The 25,267-nt window shown below is 46.7% G+C and overlaps 1 protein-coding gene across 2 annotated transcripts in view; it reads left to right on the top strand.

Moving 5' to 3' along the window:
• The window catches only part of SRGAP3 (SLIT-ROBO Rho GTPase activating protein 3), a 259,740-nt gene that overhangs the window by 141,513 nt on the left and 92,960 nt on the right, over nt 1-25,267 (top strand). For both annotated transcript variants that reach the window (XM_089919663.1, XM_022564631.3), the window contains exon 4: nt 20,801-20,863. In XM_089919663.1, the coding sequence (XP_089775789.1) occupies nt 20,801-20,863 (63 nt within the window). The remainder of the gene's footprint in view (nt 1-20,800; nt 20,864-25,267) is intronic.

Below are 25,267 nucleotides of genomic sequence, written 5' to 3'. Positions count from 1 at the left end.
CTTCTTTGGAGAAATGTCTATGTAGGTCTTCTGCCCATTTTTGGATTGGGTTGTTTGTTTTTTTGATATTGAGCTGCATGAGCTACTTGTATATTTTGGTGATAAATCCTTTGTCAGTTGCTTCATTTGCAAATATTTTCTCCCATTCTGAGGGTTGTCTTTTCGTCTTGTTTATGGTTTCCTTTGCTGTGCAAAAGCTTTGAAGTTTCATTAGGTCCCATTTGTTTATTTTTGTTTTTATTTCCATTTCTCTAGGAGGTGGGTCAAAAAGGATCTTGCTGTAATTTATGTCATGGAGTGTTCGACCTATGTTTTCCTCTAAGAGTTTTATAGTGTCTGGCCTTACATTTAGGTCTTTAATCCATTTTGAGTTTATTTTTGTGTAGGGTGTTACCGAGTGTTCTAATTTCATTCTTTTACATGTAGCTGTCCAGTTTTCCCAGCACCACTTATTGAAGAGGTTGTCTTTTCTCCATTGTATACTGTTGCCTCCTTTATCAAAGATAAGGTGACCATATGTGCATGGGTTTACCTCTGGGCTTTCTATCCTGTTCCACTGATCTATATTCCTGTTTTTGTGCCAGTACCATACTGTCTTGATTACTGTAGCTTTGTAGTATGCTCTGAAGCCCAGGAGCCTGATTCCTCCAGCTCCATTTTTCTTTCTCGAGATTGCTTTGGCTCTTCGGGGTCTTTTGTGTTTCCTTATGAATTGTAAAATTTTTTGTTCTAGTTCTGTGAAAAATGCCATTGGTAGTTTGATAGGGATTACATTGAATCTGTAGATTGCTTTGGGTAGTATAGTCATTTTCACAATGTTGATACTTCCAATCCAAGAACACGGTATATCTCTCCATCTGTTTGTGTCATCTTTGATTCCTTTCATCAGTGTCTTATAGTTTTCTGAGTACAGGTCTTTTACCTCCTTAGGTAGGTTTATTCCTAGGTATTTTATTCTTTCTGTTGCAGCGGTAAATGGGAGTGTTTCCTTAATTTCTCTTTCAGATTTTTCATCATTAGTGTATAGGAATGCAAGAGATTTCTGTGCATTAATTTTGTATCCTGCTACTTTACCAAATTCATTGATTAGCTCTAGTAGTTTTCTGGTAGCATGTTTAGGATTCTCTATGTATAGTATCATGTCATCTGCAAACAGTGACAGTTTTACTTCTTCTTTTCCGATTTGGATTCTTTTTATTTCTTTTTCTTCTCTGATTGCTGTGACTAAAACTTCCAAAACTATGTTGAATAATTGTGGTGAGAGTGGGCAACCTTGTCTTGTTCCTGATCTTAGTGGAAATGGTTTCAGTTTTTCACCATTGAGAACGATGTTGGCTGGGCCACTGCTATTTTCTTAAGATCTGTTTCTGTAACAGGAATTTTAGCGTCAAATTTTGCTCATTTGTTTGTCTATCTAATGAGGTTAAGATCATCTGCTTCCCAGGGGCAGTATGAGGGTTAAATGAAATGGTGCAAGTGAAGGAGGTGGGTATTATTGACAAGTGTTTCAGGATATGGTCTTTGGGTCCACAAGTCTTAAATTTCTGGCTTCATAATCCTGGTTCCATTGTTTATTAGCTGTGTGTCTTTGGGTTTGTTACTGAAACTCTCTGAGCCTGTTGCCTTATTTGTGAAATGGGGATAGAAATACCCACAGGGCAGTTGCTTGGGTTAAGAGGGTTATTAATCCCAAGTAAAGCATGGAAAGCAGCACCTGTCACTAAGTGCTCAGGAAAGCTGGCTATTATAATAGGAGTGTAAGAGACTATTACTACTAAAATGATCCAGCTCATCTGTTCTTGCCAGGCACCAGTTTTAGGGAAGAGGTGACCTGGGATTGCTAGACACACAGAGGAAGAAGACAAGTTGGTTTGAAATATAGTCATCTCTCCCTGGTCTGTATGTGGATTGTCCACTTTGAGGATGACTTCTATTGCAAAATTGTAACTGCAGGCTAATTCCCCGCCCCCCCCTGCCCCCCGCCACACAATCTGCTCTGGTCTCCTCCTGGGGCTGTGTTTATGAAGTGTAGTCTAAGTTTAATATTTGCGTAAGCAGACATAATTAGAAAGGTAAATACAGTGCAATAAAAAAAAAATTTCACATAGTGCTTTGCAAAGCCAAACTGAAGGGATTCAGATTGCTTGGTCCCATCACAAGCCCCCGCCTGCTGCTGCCACTGTCACATCTATTTTTCTGGGTGGGAGGGACTCACAGAGGAAGGGTCATCTGGGCCTTTAGGAAATGAAGGATCTTTTCCTGAGCTGAGCCCTGGGACAAGTGAGATAAATCTTTTCAGCTCTCATTTAGGCTGACAGCAGCCTCACTTGTGATGGAGGTTAACAGGGTGGAAAATAATGAAAAAAGGTCTACAGCTGAGCTCCTGGCTGCCTTGTTACCAGCTCTGTGCCTGTGGAACAAAGGAAACGACCCGGCCCCTCTGGGCCAAGAGAGAGCTGGGGGACGGGGCCTGACTGGCTGATTTAGCACAGCGTGGCCCCCTTGTGTCACATCAGTTATAGATGATCTCAGCCCTGAGCCCTGCATCCTTACATAATAATAGTTCTGCAGACCTCAAATGACTGCAGGGGCTGGTCTCCTGCCAGACTGGGGAACAAGATCATCACTTAGCCCATTTTACAGATGAGAAGGTAAAGCCTGAGAATGGCCAGTTGTCATCACTTCCAGGAGGCAGCACGGCTGGGCTTTTGGAGTCTGTCTCAGAGCCACCTGTCACTGACATTGTGACCCTGGGTAAGTCTCTCTGAGCCTCACTTTTCTCATCTGGGAAGAGGAGATGGTGACAGTGCCACACTTGGAGTGGGAGTCCTTCACCATCTGACAAGTGACATTCTGTCACTGCCTCTGCAGGAGGTGGGAGTGGCTTCCAGGCCAGGTGTCCTTCCTGTGCCTGGGCCTGGGGCAGCTGCTCCACCTGCCAGCTCCTCAGTGGTGCAGAATGCTCTTTGACTTCATAACTCACCTTTTCCTGATTCTCCGTTTCCCCTTCTGCAATACAGTGCGCAGTGCCTGGAAGCAGCACTTCTCATTCCACAGCCATTCTAGGCTTCATCTGGGCAAATGGACTTGTGCATGCAGGTGGCCGTTGCTTTAACTGTGAGATGTGGATCCACCAGAGCAGAACCGACTGGATGAGCTCTTAGCAGCCACCGTAGTGATCAGGATTCTTACGGTTGCAAACAACAGAAACGCAGCTCAGCTGGCTTGAGGGAGGAAAGGGAGCTTATCGGCTCTTCAGAGCCAAGACTGGCTTCAGGCATGGGGGCTTCAAGGGCACCAAGGGTGTTGTTAGAACCCAATCTCTCTGCAATTCTGCGCCAGTTTTCTTTGTTTTCCAGTTTTTTGTTTTGTTGTGTTTTTAAGGAGGGGTGGGAGAAGGGCTCATGCATAGTCAGTCTCTCTCTCTGTGATGACCACATGGCCCCTGCAGCCCCAGGCTTACATCCTACCTGCTTCAAGTCCAGCGGAAAGTGAGAGGTCCCTTCTCCCAGAATTGGGTCTTACAGGCTCTGACTGGACCAGTGTGCGTCACACGAGTGCTCCTGAAGCTGGGCATACACTCAACTCCCCCTTATGCATAGGACAAAGGATGGCTGAGGGTGGTTCCCCAGGAAAAACTGGGTGCTCTTACAAGAAGGGTGAAATAAAACAATGGGTGTCCACTAGGCCTTCTGTTCCGGTCCTTTTATCATCCTCTTCATGAGTTGTCCTCTCTCTGCCAGATCTCCCCCAATAATGGGCATTCATTACCTTGCATTACGTCTGGGGACAACCGAGACCAATAGAAAATTCTCCCCAATGTTGAGATGAAATCTTTCAGGGTTTCCACTCACAGGTCCTCTGGGCCACCTAGATCAATCCACATGGAAATCTATCAGGTACTCATGACCACACACCCAGGCCCTTCCCGCCTCTGGGTAAACATGCCAGGTTCCTTCAGTTGACCCCCGTGACTTGGCTTTGAGTTTTCTCTCCTCCTGGGTCAGGCTCCAGGGCTTCTCTGACCGGCATAAGTTAATATTCAGAACCACTCAGAACCCTCCAGAAAGCTCTGACCAGATAAGAGGAGAGCAGGGCTGTCTAGACACTTTATTTCTAATAATGAAACCTATGAAGGCACTTGCCTTTTTCATGATCGTCTCAGCGCATTTGACCCACTCTGAACTCTCAGCTCAAATCTCCAGGGGATTTTGTACCAAATGTTTTTTAATCTGTCCATGAATTCTGTCCTTGTGTTTTTTTATATTTGCCCTTTTAAAACTTCATTTTATTAGATTCTGGTCAAATGGGATCAGTGTCCTTTTTTTTTTTTTTTTTGGTGAGCAAAGGCTCCGGACGCGCAGGCTCAGTGGCCATGGCTCACGGGCCCAGCTGCTCCGCGGCATGCGGGATCTTCCCGGACTGGGGCACGAACCCGCGTCCCCTGCATCGGCAGGCGGACTCCCAGCCACTGCGCCACCAGGGAAGCCCTCAGTGTCCTTTTTTAAGCGATTTTTCAAGCAGCAATACGGTAACTTTTCCAAGAGTTTCCTCATTCCTCCTCTGTGGGAGAAGCCTGTTTTATAACCTCTCCATGTCTTCCTCCTCTGTGTTACTTTCTTCTACGTGTCAGTTCTTTGGCCCCGTGTTTGATTCTTCTCTACTTTCTTAGTGGAGAAGGTGGAAAGTGGGGCAGAGGGTTGAGAATGAGTTCACAGTGGAGGTGATGCTTGAATTGGGTGTTGAAGGATGAATAGGAGTCTCCCAAGTGGGGAAAGGAGGTTAGGAGTTCAGTGTTAGGACAAAGGCAAGAGCACAGGGGACAGAGTGTCATGATGAGGGTCCACGGCACCTTGGAACGGAGGCTGCAAAATGGTGGCCCACAGCTGAATTTGGTTCTCAAGTGTAATCTGCTTGGCCCTCACTATGTTAAGAAAACTTCAACCAATATTTTACTTTATTTTATTTTATTTTTGCGGTACGTGGGCCTCTCACTGTTGTGGCTTCTCCTGTTGCGGAGCACAGGCTCCGGACACACAGGCTCAGCGGCCATGGCTCACGGGCCCAGCCGCTCCGTGGCATGTGGGATCTTCCCGGACTGGGGCACGAAGCCGTGTCCCCTGTATCGGCAGGTGGACTCTCAACCACTGCGCCACCAGGGAAGCCCTTTTTTTTTTTTTTAAATATTTTAAAATTGTGGGATTTCGCATAAAAATCAGAACTTTGTATTCTTCTTAAAAAGCCAGAAGCTCTGACAGTACCAGAACAACATGGGGTCATTCTTGGTGGTACTTGTCCAGAGCTGAGTAGCCGCTGGTCCTTCAGGCTGGGCACACTCGCTCCACTGCCCCACAGCCCCTGTGGGTTGTCCGGTGAATGACACCGACCCCTTTATTTTAGCTCCTTGGCCCTTTGTGCATTTGAGTTTGTGGCCTCATCTTTAAACATGATCTAACAGAGCTTCTCAAAGTCTAGCATCAGAATCACCTGGAGGGCTTGGTAAACATGGATTGCTGGGCCCCATGCCCACAGCTTCTGATTCACCAGGTTGAAGTGAGGCCTGAGATTCTGCATTTCTAACGAGTTCCCAGGCGCTGCTGATGCTGCTGATCTGGGGATCACACATGGGGAATGACTTGCCTAGTCCAACCTTCTGCTTTTACAGGTGAGGAAATGCAGGCCCACCTCTGGTAAGCACAGAATCCGGCCCCAGATGCAGGTTCTCTACTCCAGGTCCAGTCCTGAATCCACTGCCCACCATGGTGCACCAACAGGGAGGGTCCATCTGCACCCTGCTTGCTCTCTCTTCCCGCCCCAACCATTTCTGAGCTGGGCATTGAAGCCCATTTCATTTCCAGCCTCAGCTTCCTTAACAATAACCATCCATTATTCTCTGCTCTGATGCCTGCAGAATTTAATTACTTGCCCCAGCCGTGGAGTGAGTTTGATTGTTGGAAGCTGCGGTATTCTGAAGGAAGCGCTAATGAGGAAAGACTCTTAGCAGAGAAAAGAGGGCATTCGGGGGGCTTGTGTTTGAAAGCAGTCATTCATTGTGTGGCAATAAGGGCTTGGTCTTCAGTGAGCTTTTTCGTTCCTGCCTTGAAGATGTCCGTCACATCTCATAAATAAATCAGGGCTTTTGTATCCAATAATTGCCTTGCTTTGTGACCAAGATCAAAAGCACCAATGGCCTTGGATTCAAAGCCAAGTTTATTTTTTATTTTTGGGTTGCAGGAGAGAGTGAGGGTTTGCATGCTGGAGGGTCCAGCTCTGATGCCTGCACAGACAGAGAGAGTGAAGTGGGCAGACTGCCAGGGATGAGGAGCCTTCAGCCGTCTCCACTGTCTGCCAGGGAGACAAGTTGTGAACGCTCGCTCTGCTAGTTGAGGCTGCTGAGCTGGTCGCCATGTTCCCAACTCACTCAGCAGACATGTATTGTTGCTTTTGTGACAATAGATAAGCAGTAATCATAGATAACAAACAACTAGTGAGTGCTTACTGTATGCCGGGCTCTGGGCTAAGCGTTCACTTCTTAAAGACTTAGAGGAAGATGTTGTCATCACCCCCATTTTACAGCTGAGGAAACTGATGCCTATAAAGGTGAAGCTGGGGTTTGAATCCAGATTTGTCTGACCCAAGAGCCCATGCTTAGTGGTAAAGGCAGGTGCTAAAGAGGATGGAGAGATGAATCAGACACAGTGCCTTCCCTCAAGGAGTTGGCAGTGAACAATGGAAGTGAAGACAGATGTGCATCAGTGATGCAAATATAGCAGAAAGGGAAGTTGGTTCAGAGGGAGGAGGACTTCTAATCTGGGCTGGGGGGCACTTTGGAGAAGGTTTTATGTTGAGGATGCAGCATCTGAAGTGAATCTTGAAGTGAGGATTAGGATCTATGCCAGCTTGGGTTCCCAGGAAGCTGACTCTCAGACAGTGATTATGGTGCAGGGGTGTATTATCAAGTGTTCTTGGGGTCCCCACTGCAGAAGGAAGGGAGGGAGGCAGGATTCAGGGAATTTGCAAGAAAGGCCTCAAATGACTCCTTGGGGAGCTCTGAGGCTGGGGTGGCCCTTCTGAGTTGTCCTGGGTTGTGGCGAGGAAACTAGGCCTTTATACCCTCATGTTGCTCCTGGGAGGGCATGTGGCCTTGGGTAGGTGCCTCTTTGGTGAGGCACTTCCAAACAGGGCTGATAGCTGGGGGTGCCTGCCAGGAGCACTCCCCATAGCTGGGGGAATAAGTCCTCCAGTCCTGAAGGGGATCTGAGTGGTGCATTGCTGTGTCCCCAGTGGATATGCAGAGATCTGGGAAAAGTAGGAGACAGGATTCTAGACCAAAGCAAAGGCACATTGGCAGAAAAATCTGGGTCCCAGATCATGAGCAGGTCGGCCGGCATTGCAGTCTACTGCAGTGGTTAGGGGTATGGACAGACTGCGTAATCCCTGTTCTGCCACTTTCCAGATGTGTGAGCTCAACCTAATTCCTAAACCGCTGACTTTCAACATTTTCAAAAGGAAGCTAATAAAAAACCTCTTTCTTAGGGTTGTTGTAAGGATTAAAAAATGATGATATAAGATGCCTACCTGGTACACAGTAAGCAATCATTAAATATTAGTTATTATTAGGAGGATTATTGGGACTTTGAGAAAGAACATAGTGAGAATTAAGTTTAGAGGTGGGATGAAGGAACATTCAGGCACACAGGTTAAATAAAGGGTCAGAAATAAGAAAATATGTTCAGGAAACCACTCACTGATTAGTTCTAACTGATGGTGGTCTTTCTTTTTTTTTATAACCTTATTTCTTTTTCTTGCCTTATTATATTGATTTGGACCTCAACTGATATAGTGTAGAGGGAAATGGGAGAGAAATGGCATTCTTGTCTTTCTTTAAATTTATTTTTTATCGAAGTATAGTTGATTTACAATGTTGTGTTAATTACTGCTGTACAGCAAAGTGACTCAGTTATACATATATACATTCTTTTTCATCTTCTTTTCCATTATGGTTTATCACAGGATATTGAATACTTTCTTGACTTTTAAAAAGCATGCTTTTATCTTTTCACCATTTAACTCTTAGCGAATTAGGAATAAATAGAAACCTCCTTAGTCTAATAAAGGGTGTTAACCGAAAACCACCAGTAAATCTCATACTTCCTGCTGAAGCATTCAGCAAGATGGCTGATTACAAGAGCAATATATAAAAATTAATAACATTCCTGTGCATACATTAGGGCTTCCCTGGTGGCACAATGGTTAAGAATCCACCTGCCAATGCAGGAGACATGGGTTTGAGCCCTGGTCCGGGAAGATCCCACATGCCGCGGAGCAACTAAGCCCGTGTGCCACAACTACTGAACCTGTGCTCTAGAACCTGCAAGCCACAACTACTGAGCCCACGGGCTGCAACTACTGAAGCCCGTGCGCCTAGAGCCCATGCTGCGCAACAAGAGAAGCCACTGCAATGAGAAGCCTGCGCACCGCAACGAAGAATAGCCCCCACTCGCAGCAACTAGAGGAAGCCTGCGCACAACAACGAAGACCCAATGCAGCCAAAAATAAATTAATTAATTAATAAAAAAAAAAGAATCTAACAGAGCAGAAACTAAAGTTTAGAAAAAATGCATACATTAGAAAACAAGAATGATGGAAAATTAATGCCATTAATGCTATAAATTAGCTGCATCCTAGGAATTTTGATAAGTGATGTTTTCATTATCATTCAGATATAAATATTTCATAATTTGCATTTTGCAATTTCTTCTTTGCCCCATAATTTTTTCAGAATTATGCATATTTTATTTCCAAAGATTTTCTTTAAAGCTTTCTACTTGCTTTAAATTTTTAACTTGATTACCCCATAAAAAGAAAATAAGGCCTGTAGGCTCTATTTTTTTAGTATTTGTTGGAGCATTTGCCTTATCAGATATGAAGACTTCCTCTTAAGTGATAGTCAGTAAAACAGGTAATATTAGACCAATGCTAAGTAAACTAACCGATGGTCCAGATCAGAGCCCAGAAACAAAGCCCCCCACAAATGGGAACACAGTATATGGCAGTGGTGCATTACAGATTAGGGGAAAGGATAGCCTGTTTAGTAAATGGATCTGATTCCACTGGTTGCTTGTCCATTTCTTATTATTTTTTAGGAACTGGTTTAAACACACACACACACATGCACACACACACACACACACACACACACTTTTTCTTCCATATGGAATAAAATTAGACCTCCACCTTAGTTCCCCAAAATATATTCTAGATGGATTAAAGTGCTAAAGGTAAAAAACAAAACTTTAAAAAATTTTGGAAGAAAATGTAGAAGATTCTATTTAAAACCTTGGCGGGTAGGAAAAGGTTGCTTAAACATAAAACAAAAAAGCACACACCATAAAGGAAAATATTGATAAATTCCATTACATAAAGATTTTTAAAATCTTCTATACAACAACAACTGCAACAAATAAATAAGGGGAAAATACAGACCAGGCAAGGAAAAGAGATTTGGCATGCATAGAATTAATAAAAGGTTAATAACCTGAATATAAAAATCAGCTCCCACAAATAAATTGGAAAAGGGCAAACAACCCAATAGGAACATGGGTAAAAGATATAAATAAGTCACAGAAAATGAAATTTAAATGGTTAAAAATATAAGAAAAGATGCTCATACTTACAGGTAATCAGGAGAAGCTAAAATAAAAGAAAATGAGACACAGTTTGACTCCCATTAGATTGGTCAAATAATCCCAAGTGCTGGCAAGAATGTGGAGCAGCAGGGCCACTTGTGTCCTCCTAATAAACATGTAAATTGGTTCAGCCCCTTCGGAGAACACTGGGAGTGTCTTGTGACAGAGAAGGAAGAGGTACATACCCTGTATCCCAGCAGTTCCACTTCTAAGTACAACCTAAAATATTCTAGCATATCTGCACACACACAAAACCTTGTGCAAGGAGGTTTTCTGCAATAGTGTTTGTAGTAAAGAAACAAAGGGAAATCATCACCTCAGTGGCCATCGTGGAGGGACTGGTTAAATAAGCTATGGATAGTCACATGATGGACTGTTATACAATCATTTAGATGGAGGAACTAGATCTACATAAAGCAATTGTGTATAAAAGTTGAAAACACAATGTTGGGTGAAGAAAGCAAGGTACACTATACTATTTTTATAAATTTAAAACTCAAACAGTTCATATTGTTTGTATTCTTAGATACCTGTCTGAAACAGAGCTATACAAAGGTGGACTGGCTAAGAATACACACCAGCTTCACAAGAGTTATTGAGGGATGAGGGAGGAAGGAAGGAGACAACGCTTCAGTGCTCTCTGTAACATTTTGCTTCCTAAGAGTGATTTTGAAGCAAAAATGGCAAAATTTTAATGGTTATCTAATTTGGGTGGCATATTCATGGGTGTTTGTTATTGTTCTCTCTACTCTTCTGTGTGTTTTAAATATTGGAGTGCTGAAATTAAGTGGTGGGGTGGGGAAGGTAGGTTGGAGACAGATCAAGGGGGCCTTGGGTGTCAGAGTGAGAAGCTGGGCTTTATTTTTTAGGCAAAGAAGAACCACTGAAGGTTCTTGAGTAGGGGGTGTTGTGGCCAGAGCCAAATTTAAGGACGACTGATTTCGTGCATTTGATGGCTTTGAAAAGAGAGTTGCTGGACTCAGTTGTTATACATATTGACTAATATACAAGTTAGTAGTGGAAGGTGACAGGGGCCTGGATCAGGGAGGTTGATATGGAAATAGAAAGGAATGAGTGGATAGGTGGATGGGTAGGTTCATAGGTAGATGGGTGGATGAGTGGATGGGTGGATGGGTGAATGGGTGGGAAGGTGGTGGATAGGTGGGTGGATACATAGGTATTCACAAACAATGCAAATAAAGTAGAAGATCAGATCATAAAATGACAAGGAAGTTAGAGAGATATCTCAGGTCAGCTATTGAGCAGGAATAAGTGATCAATAATGTTTTGAATCCAACAGATAAGCCTGACAACATCCATATTCACCTTGAAGAGAATGTAGAGGGGGAGAAAACAGCTCAAGACTGAGGGGCTTCTGGTTTTTGTAGCTATTGGTTTTTCAGGAAGACGGATTTGTCACGCTCCTTAGGATACAGAGACTCTCACCGTCCCCTGAGCCTATTGATGCTTATCTGTGAGAGATTTATGTCCCCCAACTCTTGCCAAAAAAATGAAAAAAATCAGGGACATAGGAAAGATTATTCCTGAGTATGTTCTGCTTTCACGGAGACTCAGCCCAGCAGTCCACACTGTGTCCTTCTGCCTTGGCCTGGAAGCCAGGGGGTGGGGTCAGGACGTGGCCACAGAAAACAGGAGATTCTACAAAATGGAACTGGGTACTATCTGTGGTCTGATATTGACGGTGACCTAAAGGAGAGCCTTTTAAATAATCTGCATGCTTCTTCTGGTAAAAGGCAGAGGAATATACGCTTTATAATTATTTTGGAATGTTTGGGGAAAAAAATTCTACAGGCACAGGGAGTCATAGCTCTCCCAGCAACAGGGTGGAAGCAACAGAGTGGAATCGTTGAGAGAATCACATTTACTAGCTCTGTGATCTTGAGCAAATTACTCACCCTCCCTGAGCCTCTGTGTCCTAATCTTTAAAGTGGGGTTACAGTGGGGTTATATCCCATAGGCTGATATTAGGCTTACGTGAGGTACTGTCAGTAAAGCAGTTGTCATTGGGCCTGGTACACGCTAAGAGATCAAAGAAACGATAGCTATTATTGTTGTTATTTTCTTTAATGATAAGTATTATTGGTAGTAATATCAATAGTACTAAGCATTACTATTAACGATAAGTATTATATGAATAATAATATTTAGTATTATTAGAAGAGATCCAGAAACTCCTAGCCTGACCGTATCAGGTCACTTGGTCATGCCATTCCAAGGTATCCTCAGACCTGTTATTTTAAGCATTTCTGAAAATGAAGGCTTTCAGCACAAACAGGGTCCCCAGAGAGATGCTGGGAGGAATTAGGGGGGGAAGAGGGTGACAGACACAACATTAGGCTTTTTGCCTTAGCCTGCTGCTGGCCTCCTGGGAGGCACTAGTGGGGCCCACTTCTGCCGAGGACGTTTGATGAATGGTCGCAGGGCCTCCTGTTTCCTTGCTGCCCGATATCCCAGCCCTGGTGTTCCAGCTCCTTGTGAAAACAAGTAGATGACAACATTTGGAGTTGCAGCCACAGGAGACAGAAGTTAGTTTGGGAAGGGGAGGAAAGAAGGGAGGTGTCCAGGAGCAGGGAAAGGAAGAAGGTGGGGGGAGGGGGAAGTGTAACAAGTGTCTTGGTGGAAGGTGGGCGGAGTGTAGGCTAAGGATGATGTTAGGAGGCAAGGGGTAAGGACGTGCCAGAGCGCTGGCAGCCCAGTTACTGGCAAGTTAGGACGCGGCCCGGAGAATGGCAGCCAGTTAGCTGTCCAAGTGGCTGTGTTCAGGGATAAACTGACCTTCCAGGACAGAGTTGGAGAAGCCCCATCCCTCCAAGACATGCCCCTCAAGCCTTTGCTTTGGAAATAAAAATGCAATCTCTTTGGGAGATGGCCAGTGCTTACATATATCATTTATTTAAATGGAGAACATCTGTGGGTCTCCAGTTTTGTTATTTGATGAGAAAATAAGCTGAAGCAGTGGATTAGCACTAAAAGAGACAGAGTTTTTGTTTTTACTTTGTTTGTATATTTGTTCCCACTTTGTTTGTGTATTTGTTTCCCATTATTTCCTTCGAGCCTCAGAACTAGGAAAACCATGGAATGTTCCCAAAGGGGGAAAACTGGACATGAGAACATCAAGCAAAGAGAAAAGGGAGACAGGTGTTGCTGACTCAACGCCTGATGCGATGAAAGAGGGGACGGTTGGAGTTGAGGAAGGTTCCACCTTACTCACTGCCTTAAAGTTTTCTAAGGGTTGTTTCGAACGGTCTCCTCTGGAGAAGTGAGAGGGAGTCTTGTCATTGAAACCCAGAATTTTAATGTTTTCTAGATGTGCAGAATGACCAGCTCCACATTTGAGTTAGCCTGAGGGAGACAGATACATACCTTTTGCAAAGAGAACTTTTCAAATACAGCTCATGAAGTCCTAGGATTTGTAGTGACAGTTCTGAGGGTTTCCCCTTAATAGCGAGATCAGCCCTGCGTTGAAAAGCAAATTCAGCCATCCACAGCAGGACTTTTGGTGAAGACATTGATTTCGCTCAGGAACACTGTGTCAAAAAATTTTTGCCATCTGGTGCCATCTTGACATGAATGGACAGGATTTGGTTTTGTCTTGTGTTTTGCAGAAAAGCGAGAGTCAAAGGTGGCCCCCTTTTACCCTCTCCATTCGCTGGCTCTGCGTATTGGTTAGCTCACGCACAGGTAGTATGGAGTTGCTTTTGTGCGCAAGTCTTCGTGAACAGCACTCTGCAAAGCCAGAGTCCCAGCCTTTAAGGGGCTTATGCTCTCTCTAGTCGGTTGAAAATTGGTCCTTTTGCAGAAACTGTTTGAAAGCTGGTGCTTGGTAGAGGGTTTTCAGAAGGCTGTCTCACCCTGTGGTTATTTTGGTGTCTTCATGCTAAAATAAGCGGAGTGCATCAGTATTGTTTCACATGAGCAAAGGTGGAAATTCACGGGATTCTGTAAGCTGGAAAAGTCCAGAGGTAAGTCTTAGCATCACTAGGTCAGGACAGAAATGCTGTTGTCGAGGTCCTAACTCTCCTTGTGGTGGGTAGCTCGAGACCCCTGATGTCCTTGCTTGGTGACCCCAGAGGAGAGATGATCTGAGAGTATGGTTCTTAGAAAGCTGCAGGGAAAATTCTTGTTGGCTCAGCCTGGCATACATTTCCATCTCTGACCCAGTCACTAGACACAGGGCACCAGAGCGCTCTGGTCAGTCTGGGTCCCGTGCTGGATGGACCATCTGGTGTGATCAGACAAGCAGGGGTGAGTGCCACCTGTATCTCATCTTTTGTTATCAGAACAAGGAAGAAGGGAGAAGCCAGAGATGGCCATCATGGCCGATTTAGTCCTAGCAGGGCAGGTGGGCCAAGAAGGACCAGGCCAAGGAGAACTCTACTGCCTGCTAGTGAGGGTAAGGCCCAAGGATGCAGATTTTTGCACAAGTGGTGAGAAAGCACATCGGATGGGCTGGTGGCGTCCAGAGGGTATGCCATTCTTTGCAGCCTGGACTTGTGGCCTGGACTCATCTCTGTGACAGCATTGCAGTGGCTTCTCTTCACCTGTGTGCCTGTATCTCGTCTTGGCCCTGGGGAAACAGGCCACAGAAGGTCCTTATGAGTGCCAGCTTTGGGGTTAGAGCAACCAAAAGTTGAATCCTGGCTCTGCCACTTCCTAGCTGTACAGCGTGGGGCAAGTTGCTTAACCCTTATGAGCCACCAGCCCTCGTCTGCCAGGCGGGCATAATAATAGTACCTGCCTTAAAGGTTTCCATTAGATAATATATGGAGGTGACTTTGGACAGTGTTTACCTATGGAATGTGCTCCAGAAATGCTGGCTGCAGCTGATGGAGCAGGGACCAGGTCTCACTCAGCTTTGTGTCATTAGTGCCTCGTGGAGGCTCGTATGTAGTAGGCCATTCAATAAATGCTGGTGTAAATCGAATCAAAGCCAGGTGAGGAACTGGCCACAGAGCTACAGGAAGAGGTAGTGCAGACAGGAGGATGGGTTCAGGGGCGTGGGGTTCTATGCAGACAGTGGGGTCTGGGTCCACGGGAGAGTCAGGAGGTTCAGCCTCAGGAACCAGACTCTTCGGTGACTCTCAAAGGTTGGCATGTGAGAAGGGCTCTTGTAGAAAGATCCTCTCACACGTTTGGATTTGGCAGGTCTGGGATGGCTGCCTTGATGAGCACCAGGGGATACAGACGGCTGCCCCCAGTGAGACCCCACTGGTTTCTGGGTCATAAACTCAAAGGGATGGGTGAAGGGAGATGCTGTGGCCAACTGGAGAGTACAACCCCATCCGAGGGGCCGCTGTGCTCCAAGTCGGGGCTCAGCCTCGCTGGATCTTCTAGTTTTTCAAGAGAAGCTGAAAATCTGGACTTGTAAGGGCAATTTCCTGATTTTTAAATGCTGGAAAGAGTCAGATTTTCTGAAAACACTGAATGGCCAAATAAAACGCATCTGTAGCCCAGAGAAGCTGCCACTTGGAGCCCTAAGTCTAGGGCAGCGGTTCCACCCAGGACGATTTTGTCCCCTAGGGAACATTTGGCAATGTTTGGAGATCATTTTTGTTGTCACAGCTTGCGGTGGGGTAGGGGATGCTCCTGGCATCTAGAGGTGATAGGCCAGGAATGCTGCTAAGCGTCTCGTAATGCCCAGGACCGCCCCCACCCCCATCCGAGTGACCTGGTCCTCAGGGGAGTTTAACTGTCCTTAGCCATGGGCAAAAAAAGAAGCAGGGCCGGGGCCACCTGCCACCCAATTTTACAGATTTTTGGGTTAGAGAGACAGGGCTTTGTCCTTCCAACCCCGAAGGACCAGGGCTGAGCCCTCCTTGGCCCAGTGTAATCATATTCTACAGTCCGCACACTTCCTGTCCTTGAAGGAAGCAACCCACCACCCCAACCCCTGTAGGCATGAAAGCCATGCGAGAAATGCAGACAGAGTGCAAATACACTGCCGCTGGGGTCCCCAAGGGCTGGGTGTGGTGTCTGCTGGGGATGATCAGGGTTTTAGCCTCCCCTTCATGATGGAATGTTTGGTTTGGGTTCAGTAGTTTCTGGAACTGTAGTGAGACTCTTTCCCTTCCCAACAAAACCCAACCATAAAAAATAAAATGCCTTTAGTCCTTTGCAGTTCTATTGGCTGAGCCCTCACTGTGGCCAGCCCTGCCCAGGCTTGGTGCTGAGGGGGAGAGAGCAGAGACTCAGGCAGGTTCCCTCTGGTGACTTACAGCGCCTCCATCCAATCCACCCTCTTCTACCCGTAGCTTCATCTTCCTGAAGAAGCACAGTCTGCCGTCAGACTCTGCTGCTCAGAAACCTTCAGAGGCTCCCAGGTGCGCTCTGACTGAAGCCTGCACTCTGCTAGCCTCCGTGATCTGGCCCAACCTGCCTTCCAAGCGTATCTTCTGCTCTTCTGTTGCTGTGCTTCTCTCTTAGCAAACCACATTTTCCCCTATTCCTGGCCTCCATGCCTTTGCTCCGGCTGTGCCTCCTGTCTAGAATGCTGTCTCTGGCCATCCGTGCAAGGCCAGGTGGCTCCGGTGGTGGTCCCTCCAGCCTCTTCATCCCTGCTTCCCACATCGCCCCCTCTTTCACTCTTTTGCAGCCTTTTCTGCATCATGCCTTAGAATTATTTGGTTCTTGACCCTTGATCCCACCAAACTGGGGAGAGTTAATAAAAAATTCAACTTTGAATTCCCTTTTCTGGGCAACTTCCTAGCCTTGCCCCTGGCATCCAGTGGGTATTGATTCAGCCTGTACCACTGTTTCCCAAGCTCTTTGCCTGTGCCTGGTATGATACCAGTGCTGTCATGTGCGTCATCTTTTTTCATCCTTACAGGGACTTCATGACACTTGTGACATCGTCCCACTTTTACAGATAAGGAAACTAAGTCTTAGAGGAACTGTCACTTGATTCATTCATAGGTTCACTCAACAAACTTACTTAATGAACACCCACTATGCGACAGGCTCTACAGCTTCCCGGGAAGAGTGGGGAGGTGAGACACTGCAGATTGGGTACCCGGGAAGCTGACTCTGAAGCCTGAATTTAACATCTTAGCAGAATGATTAGGGAGTGTACTTGGGATCCGCCCCCTAGGGAGGGCGGGGGAGGAAGCTGAGTGAAGCCAAGCTATAGTGCAGGCAGGCTTACTTAAGGTCTTAGCCAGCCCTACGGGGAGTTCTAAAGAGAGCACAACCCTTTAGAGCTGTCCAGGTTGAGACAGGAGAGACCAGCCTCTATGCCCCACGTAGATCCATCTTTGGATGAGGTGTCGGTCTTTGGAGGGCTTGTCACCACATCCTCTGATGCCATCCCTGAAGCTTTCTCTTAGCTGGGGGCTGTCTGCTGCCAGCCGTCCCAGCAGCTGGGGGATATGAGCATCTACCACCAGACAGAAAGTCTCTTTGCCCTCATGGGGTTTACCTTCAAGTGGGGGAAACAAATGACAAATGAATAAACAAGTAAACAAGCAAGATCACTGCACTTCCCTTTATAAATGCAAAGAAGGACAGTAACGGGCACTCACTTTACAGGCGAGGAAGCGAAGATGCTGAGAGGTAAAATGGTTTAAAGTCCTGTCTTCAATCCCGGTCTCTGTGGCTCTGAAATTCAGCCCTCTCCACCCCATAACCAGACCTCTGCCAGTTGTATGGAGCCTTGAAAGTCAAGCTAAAGAGCTGGGTCTTGATCCCATAGGCACTGAGGCAGCCTTAGAGGGACACAGTAAAATGCATTTCTAGGAAATGACATTGGGATGGGCATGCAGAATCGGGAACCAGAGTCAGGACTTTGTTGAGGGGTGGCTTCACGAATCTGGGTCCTGCAATGATGACATTGCTTGCTCTGGGACTGGTGATGGGAAATGCATCCATTAGGTTGCTTTGGGCTGCCAATGGCAGAAAACCCAGCTTTAAGTAGCTTAACTAGTAAATCCACAGAAGTAGAAGTTCACCGGGAGGCAGGCTGTGGGTTCAGTTCAACCAGTTTCTCTGGAGGTCATTAGCAGCTAGGTTTCTTGTTCTGCCACCCAAGGCGGCTTCCTCTCCTGGTCCTAAGAGGCCTGCTGGTAGCCACTGGGGCTCCATGCTTTTTTGCTAGCACTCAGTAGGAAAGCTGAAATTCCCCTCAACCTTCTAAGTCCTCTTCCATGCAGTTGTCATATACTCACCCCCAGACTAACAACACATACAGAATCTGCCATCTTGAGTCGGTATGGGGGTCAGCGATGTCCTGGAAAGAATTTGGCTGGAGGGATGAAAGCAGGGCCAAATTCACGTCTCTGTTAGGAAGCAGGAAGGGCAAGAATGGATAGTGGGGAGGGAACGGGTATAGCCTGCTGCAGAAAACAAAGGACTGGGCGGGTCAAAGGCAGGATGCACTGACACGTTGGATTGAGGACGGGGGATTTTTTAAAAAGTGTCAAAAATAGCTCCAAATTTCCAGTTGCCATGTCTGGGAAGATATTATCCCATTGACTGAACTTGAGGAGATGGAGGAAAAGTCACAACTTTGTTTTGGATAATTTGAATTTGATGTGATGAGGCGCCATCCAAACTGTACTGCTTTGCAACAGCTGAAGATATGGGTCTTTGAGGTCATGCAGGATGGAGCCCGAGAAGTGGGAGCTGAAGTCAGCAGTGCGTGGGGAGCCGGCTGGGGCTGAGCTGAGAAGGCTGGACTCTTCAGAGCAGAGCTGCTTCTAGAAATTTTTCTGACAGGGGTCCCTGCCCATGTGCATGGTGACAGAGTACAGTGATGTTCACTGTCTCATTGTTTGGAATATTAAGAGACTGGAGACAACCTGCTAGTTAATTAGTTACGATACATCTGGTGTATGGAACCCCGAGCAGCTATTAGAAAAAGAGAATGCAAGAGCTACGTGTCCTGTCAAGGAACAATCTCTCAGTTATATTGTTAGGTGGAAAAAAGCAAGAAACAAAGGCTTGTATAGAATACTTTCATTTGTGTTAAAAAAAAAAAAAACAGACACTATCCAACTGTATGCATGTATATTCATCGACTGTTTCTGGAAGGTATCAGAAGAAACTTAATAGCACTTGCCTCTGGGTGGGGTTCTGGGAGCCCAGGACACTTACTTTTCACTTTTTACCTTGCTGACTGTTAGAGTTCCTTTAACCTTGTGCATTTATTACCTATCAAAAAAGTTGGATCATAAAAACAAATATGTGAGAAACTGAATCTTGGGTGTCAGAGATGTTGGCCAGACCGAGGACCAAGAGGAGGCCATTGGAGGGTGTCAGAGAGTCCGAGGCAAATGTCAGGGGGAGGGGCCACAGGTGAGACTGAGGTACCGGCTGAGACTCAGGGAGAATGGAAGGAGATGGGGACAGCTCCTTGGGCTCATCGAGCACCTCTGTAGATGCCCAGGATGCGACCGAAGATTCTCCTGGAGCTCTGCACAGAAAGTTCTGCCGAGACTCTGCTGTGCTTTTGGATTGGGTCTCCTTGCTTTAGTTGCCAGAGCTGGAGGGAGGTCTAAACAGATCTCTGCAATTGCCTTGGAGTCCTTGCTATCTCTTAGGAGATCTAAGAGATCTCCTGTAGGGACTGCCTTCACACGGGTGATTCTTGGCCATCCAGGGCCAGAAGCTGAGAGGAAGGCAGTGGGCCAGGTGAAGAGCCTGGGAAGGCATCATGTCTGATACTGAGCCTTCCTCAGCGACCTCAGAGTCCGGGGGCTCTGACCTGTGAAGGAGCCAGAGGAAGGCCAGTCAGCCGCTGGCCATACTTGAGGCTGAGGGAGCTGAGAGAGAGGACAGGATGACTCAGCTGTCAGGGGCCAAGAGCAGGGCTCCCATTGTCAATACAGAAGTTTCATATGATGGCCTGGGCAAACAGGGAGAGCATTTCCCCTCCCCCTAATAATAATAATAACACAGTCATCCCTCAATATGGGGGGGGGATTGGCTCCAGGACCCGCCCCCGCCACGTGATACCAAAATCCAACAATGCTCAAGTCCCTTGTATAAAATGGCATAATATTTGCATATAATTATGCACATTCTCCCATGTACTTTAAATCATCTCTAGACTACATATAATACCTAATACAGTGTAAATACTATGTTAATAGTTACAAATACACTGTAAATGCTATATGTAAATAGTTGGCAGTAGAGTACAAGACAAATTCAAGTTTTGCTTTTTGGAACTCTCTGGAATTTTTTTTCAAATATTTTCTATCTGCAGCTGGTTGAATCCTTGGATGCAGAACACATGGATATGGAGGGATGACTGTAATAATAATAATAATAATAATATGCAAAATAACAGAATCCTGGAATCTTCAGGCTGGAGGGAACCTGGAGATAATTTGTCCATTGTTTTCTGACTCATGTCCCTCAGTATACTAAATATGTATGTCACTTCATGGTTTGGATTGAGGTCAGCTAAACTTACACCCTACAGCCCCAAAGTCCATGCATGTGAGGGCATGAAAGCCTCTGAAAAGTTCTGCAGTAAGAAAACCCGCCTCATTTTGTTCAAGGAGCTTTTTAAAGTTTTTTATTTTATAGATGTGAAAACTTAGGTTCCAAGTCCATGTGACTAGTCGGCACTGCAGCCAGGCAAGAACGCAGACCCCCTGCCTCAAGCGCCAGTGGGCTGTTTACCTGAGCTGCTCACTGAATTGAGAGGCTAGATCATTATTTCTCATACTGGGTTCTTTGGAACCCCAGTCTCATGAGATGTTAGTGAGTTTTGAGCTAGGGACACACACTCTAGTCACATCAGCTGAAGACACCCAGAATTACAGAAAGCTGAACAGGTTGATTGGCTGTGGGGCTTCTCAGAATCTTTAATATGGTGTCTCTGTGAATCATCAAGGTAGGGAGGGGATGTGTAGGGTTCCCCAACTTATATGGCCCAGGAATTCCTGTTTTAAGGAGCCACTCTCTGCGGATTTGTTCTGTGGATGTGAGTTGAGGTATTCAGGTCTGGGTCAATGAAGTTTATGTCGTTTTCTGTACCCCTTTCCACCCCACCCCAAGCATTGCTGCCCTTTCTGTGTTGAAGAGGAAATTGGTCAGTGCAGCCAGCTCCCTTCTGCCCTTCTGATGCTTGTTCTTCCATATTCCAGAGCAAGGAGATCGGCCTGCAGATGCATGAGGAGCTCCTGAAGGTCACCAATGAGCTCTACACGGTGAGTCTCGCTCAGGCTCCGCTGCTGTTTGGGATTGGGCCCCCTTTCTTCTGCGCCCAGCACAGGGGGGTGGCTGACCAGAGATCTGGGGGTGACCCTGGGCCTTTTTGCTGTGTCTTTTGCCTGAGTGACAGTGGGTCATCACGATGGGATGTAATGACTCACAGCCCCAGCTTCTGATTCAGTACATTTGGGGAGGGGCCCCGGGCATGTTTAATTTGTAAAAGTTCACAGAGATCCAGATTACCTGCCAGCTGTGGGAATGTATTACCTCCCAAACCTGAGGACGCAAAGCTGGAGTGGAGAGAGCGTGGGTCAGGTAGGACAGGCTGAAGCTGAGGCCCGCTCCTTACTGACTGTGGGACCTGAGGTGGGCATGTAGCTCATCTGGATCTCAGTATTCTCATCTGCAAAATGGAGCACTCTTCTGAGGGTCACGTGAGGGGCAGAGGGTAGGGGTTGGGGGGTGGATGAGCATGCCTCACCATCTCAGGGGAATAATTTCAGAACATCACAATTTGGCCCAGAACTGACCTTGTTCCCTGCTTAGAGGCAAGATCTCACTGGGTTTGGGATGGGTGTTAGAATCTGAGAAGGTGAGTGGATGGGGAACACAAGCACAGTGGTTATAGTGAGGGAAGTTACAGCCTGTGCTTTGAGGAGCCATGGGCTTCCGTGGGGAGGAGTGAGGAGAGGCCCAGTGACAGCCTGGGGGAGCAGGGTGGGGAGGCCCAGCAGACAGAACTACAGGCCCACCACCCCTAAGGCAATCAGGCCAGAGAAAAACTGTTATGTTTTCAGTATGTGGAGATTCCTTATAAAGCTTCTCATTAAAAGGGGAGGATTCTGCTGCTAAAATTATATTTGAAAAGCTCTGGTATGAGGGGAAGAAGAGCAGGTTGTGAGAGGCCCCTCTCTTTGGTATTGTTATCTTTCTAAGTCCATGTTCTGTGCAACCAGCAGGTGGTAGACCTCTCAGGGGCCAAGAGCCTTTGCCCAAGAGCCTGTACTTCAGGTTGGAAGTCCTGCCTCAGACTCCAACCAGCTATGGGACTTTGGGCCAGGCATTCGATCTTCTGGGCCTCAGTCTCCAAATCAGTAAAATGGGGGTGAGAGTTCCTAGAGATTAATCTATAAAAGTTGAAACACACATTTCTGTGATTCCAATTTAAGGAGAAAAACTCGCACCCTGACAGTTTTTTAATGGATCATTGCTTGGGGTAAAGGAAGCACTGCTGCTGGAGAAAACATATGACTTTGAGTCAGATTGGACTGTGGGGAAATCACCTTGTGGTTTACAGCACAGGCTCTGGAGCTGGAGACCTGGATTCAAATACAGTTGATAAATAGAAATAATAATACCTGCTTTTTACACCCCCTTGTGAGAATTAAAGGGGATCAGATATGTAAGCATGCCCAGGACAAAGAGAACCAAGAGGCGCAGCGTATCAGAGGTTCCCATGGTCCCATCACCACTGCTATCTCCACCTCCCTGGCGAGTGTGAAGTGGACTGTGTGTTCCCACTTTAGCACCCGGTGGAGAAGCTGTGTGGTAAAGGGGCAAGGCCGGGAAACAGATGAGATGTTTCTCCTCAGAATTCTGCAGAGGGTTTGTTCCCCTGTTGAGGACCTTTTCATGTTTCTCAGGCACTTCACCTCCACAGTGTTCCAGCAACTGGGTCCACATCCAGGACCCCAGCCACTCCCACCCAGATCTCTAAGCTTTCCTCTGGGCTCCAGCTGGGCTCCCCTCCTGGGTGCTCTCTCTTCACCCCAAATTTCTCCCCTGTTGGCTCCTTTACCCCTGTAGATCCCCCGGCCTACAGCCGCCCTCTTTCCTCCTCTGCTTGTCTGAGTCATACTCAGTTTTCAAACCCAGACCAAACTCCACTACCTTGAGCAAGCCGTCACCGCTGGGCCTCAAATTCCTTTGGCAGTTTAAAAAAAACTCTTATGTTATCTTGAATGTCTCCACCCTGTCTCTTCCGTTGGCACGTACACTCCCTGGAGTCGGATCTTGGTGAGAAGCACTGCGCTTAGGGCCCAAGGCCTCAGTTTGAACCCAGCTGTTTTGTCTTGGGCAAGTCACTTCAGCTCTCAGTGAAATGTGGGCTGGCAATAGAAGCTTTCTCCAGTTTGTAGGCTGGATAGGGCAGGCGGGTCAGGGACCAGGAGGATAACGCTGGTGCCCACACACGGGTGTCCCTGCTGGCCATGGGGCAGGGTGGCTGGACAGAAGTGACACTGGCCTTAGACACGCAGGCCAGGCAGGCAGGCTGGTCCCTGCTTGCCATCTCCCAGCAGCCTGGCAATGGCCTTGGAGCTGGTGGGGAAGGAAGGGCCAGCCCCTCCCCACTCTCTCCTTTTGCCATGTGCTGCAGAAAAGTGAGAACACGGTGGTGCCAACAGCACCCCCTGCCCGCCACCAGGTCATTCGCTGCCTGCACTGAGTTTTCAGTAGTTGCCCAGAAATTCATTTAAATTCAGATATTTGGGGCTGCCTTCTGTGGACTTAGCACCACAGGAGACATAGCAGTCGGCTGTGAACATTTCAAGAGTTGGTCTTTGAAGTGTCTTGTACATCCTTGGTGTTCCCAGGGTACTTGTTGAAGGAGGGAGGGAAGGATCTATGAATAAGTGAAAGAAACTGGTTTTGCCTGCAAGGAGTTTAGAATCTGTGCAGGGAAATGAGAGTAAACTTGTGAACTGATGATATCACCACCTAAGACAGAGCCTAGAGTGTGCTGGATACCTGGACTCGGAGGGAGGGCACCTAGACTGTGAGCCTGGGGGAGCTGAGCCAGGTTCTCTACAGCTGTCCCAGTAGGGCAGTGCTGGCACACAGTAGGCAGTCAATACATATTCACTGAGTGAAGAAATGAGGGGTAGAGTTTGTGCATGTGTGAGAGATTGACTGAGGTTTCAGAAAAGGGCTGGGGCTACTGTGATCAAAGGTGAGTTCTGGGCCTGGTGCCTTTGGATGGGTAGGAATTAACAAAGCACAGGGGGACAGAGGAAGAGAAAGGGAATTCTGAGCAGGAGAGACAACACAGGATCATGGCAGAGCAAACCGATTACAGAGGGAGGTGGGTTGGAATTCCTGCTGCACCACCTCCCAGCTTGGCCAAGTCAAATATCGTCTTTGGACCTCAAAACAAGTATAATAATAACAACCATGGCCAGAATGTATCTCACACTGTATTAGATACTTTATACACATTATTTAATTGACACACATTTTACAGATAAAGAAAGTGAGGCACAAAGAAGTAAAGCCTGGCTTAAGGCCTTTGTATCAGTTATCAACTGCTGCATAACAACTTCTGTCAAAACTCAGTGGCTGAAAACAACAAGCATTTTATTCACTCGAGATTCTGTGGGTTGGTGATTTGGGCTGGGTTCAACTGGGGACACTGATGTGGCTACAGTTTCCTGGCCACTGAAAAAAAGAGCCCCAAATGGGAAAACCCCAGTGAGGTTTCAAGCCTTTGTTTGTGTCACATTTGCTAATATCTCATTCCCCAAATCAAGTCACACAGCCAAGCCCAGAGCTGTGGGATGGAGAAGTAAACTGCTTGCGAAGTGACGATGCAAAGGGGCATCCCTGAGGCCATCGGGCAACTACTGTGGCCGTCTTTGCAAACAGTCCACCACAGCACCCAGTTGCTGAGGACGCTCTGGACCCCAATCCCACGCTTCGTTACTAGAGATTTGCTTTGAGCAATTTCTGGTTACCGCGCCTCGTTATGCAAGCCTTTAGATGCTCCCTCCTCCCCCAGTCATGACCACAGGGACTAAAGAGGAAATGATGTAGAGAAAGGACTGTCCAGTAAGCCCCACGTTTTTTCTTTCAATGTTTTTTAGAGGAGGTGGTACTGGGCATAATGATGATAGAGATGAATGCTTACTGCCACCTGTCTCCTACTTTAGGGAAAAGGCTTGTCTCCACCTGGGACCAGGAAGGACACAGAGAAGATGGCAGGGCTGGGCATTTTGTAGGTTCATTTGTTCATTGGTTCATTCGTTCATTCACTCAACAAGGCTTCCCTCTGCCCAGTCCTCATCACCTTGAGGTGCCTTCCTTTCTAAAACATGCCAGTGCTTACACACACACACACACACACACCCCCCACACACACACACCCACCCCCCACACACACACCCCACACACGTCACACCTCACGTATTTTTCCCTAGACTCCCATCAGCCTGACACAATATATAGCTCTTGATCATTGTGTATTGATCTGAGAGGAAAGAAGGGCAGAGGGTGAGAATGTGGGCCAGTGTGCCAGTCTTTGCTCCAGAGGAAGCAAAACCAAAACAAAACAATAACAAAGCACTCTGTTTTCATTGTTCAGCTAAAAATACATTCAGATTTTCAATATAGTTCTAGATCATGAA

This window comes from Delphinapterus leucas, chromosome 10 (assembly GCF_059928025.1).
Source record: "Delphinapterus leucas isolate spDelLeu-1000000601 "Yukka" chromosome 10, BTC_Dleu_Yukka2, whole genome shotgun sequence".
NCBI lineage: Eukaryota > Metazoa > Chordata > Mammalia > Artiodactyla > Monodontidae > Delphinapterus > Delphinapterus leucas.
This window is presented reverse-complemented; position numbering and strand designations above follow the sequence as displayed.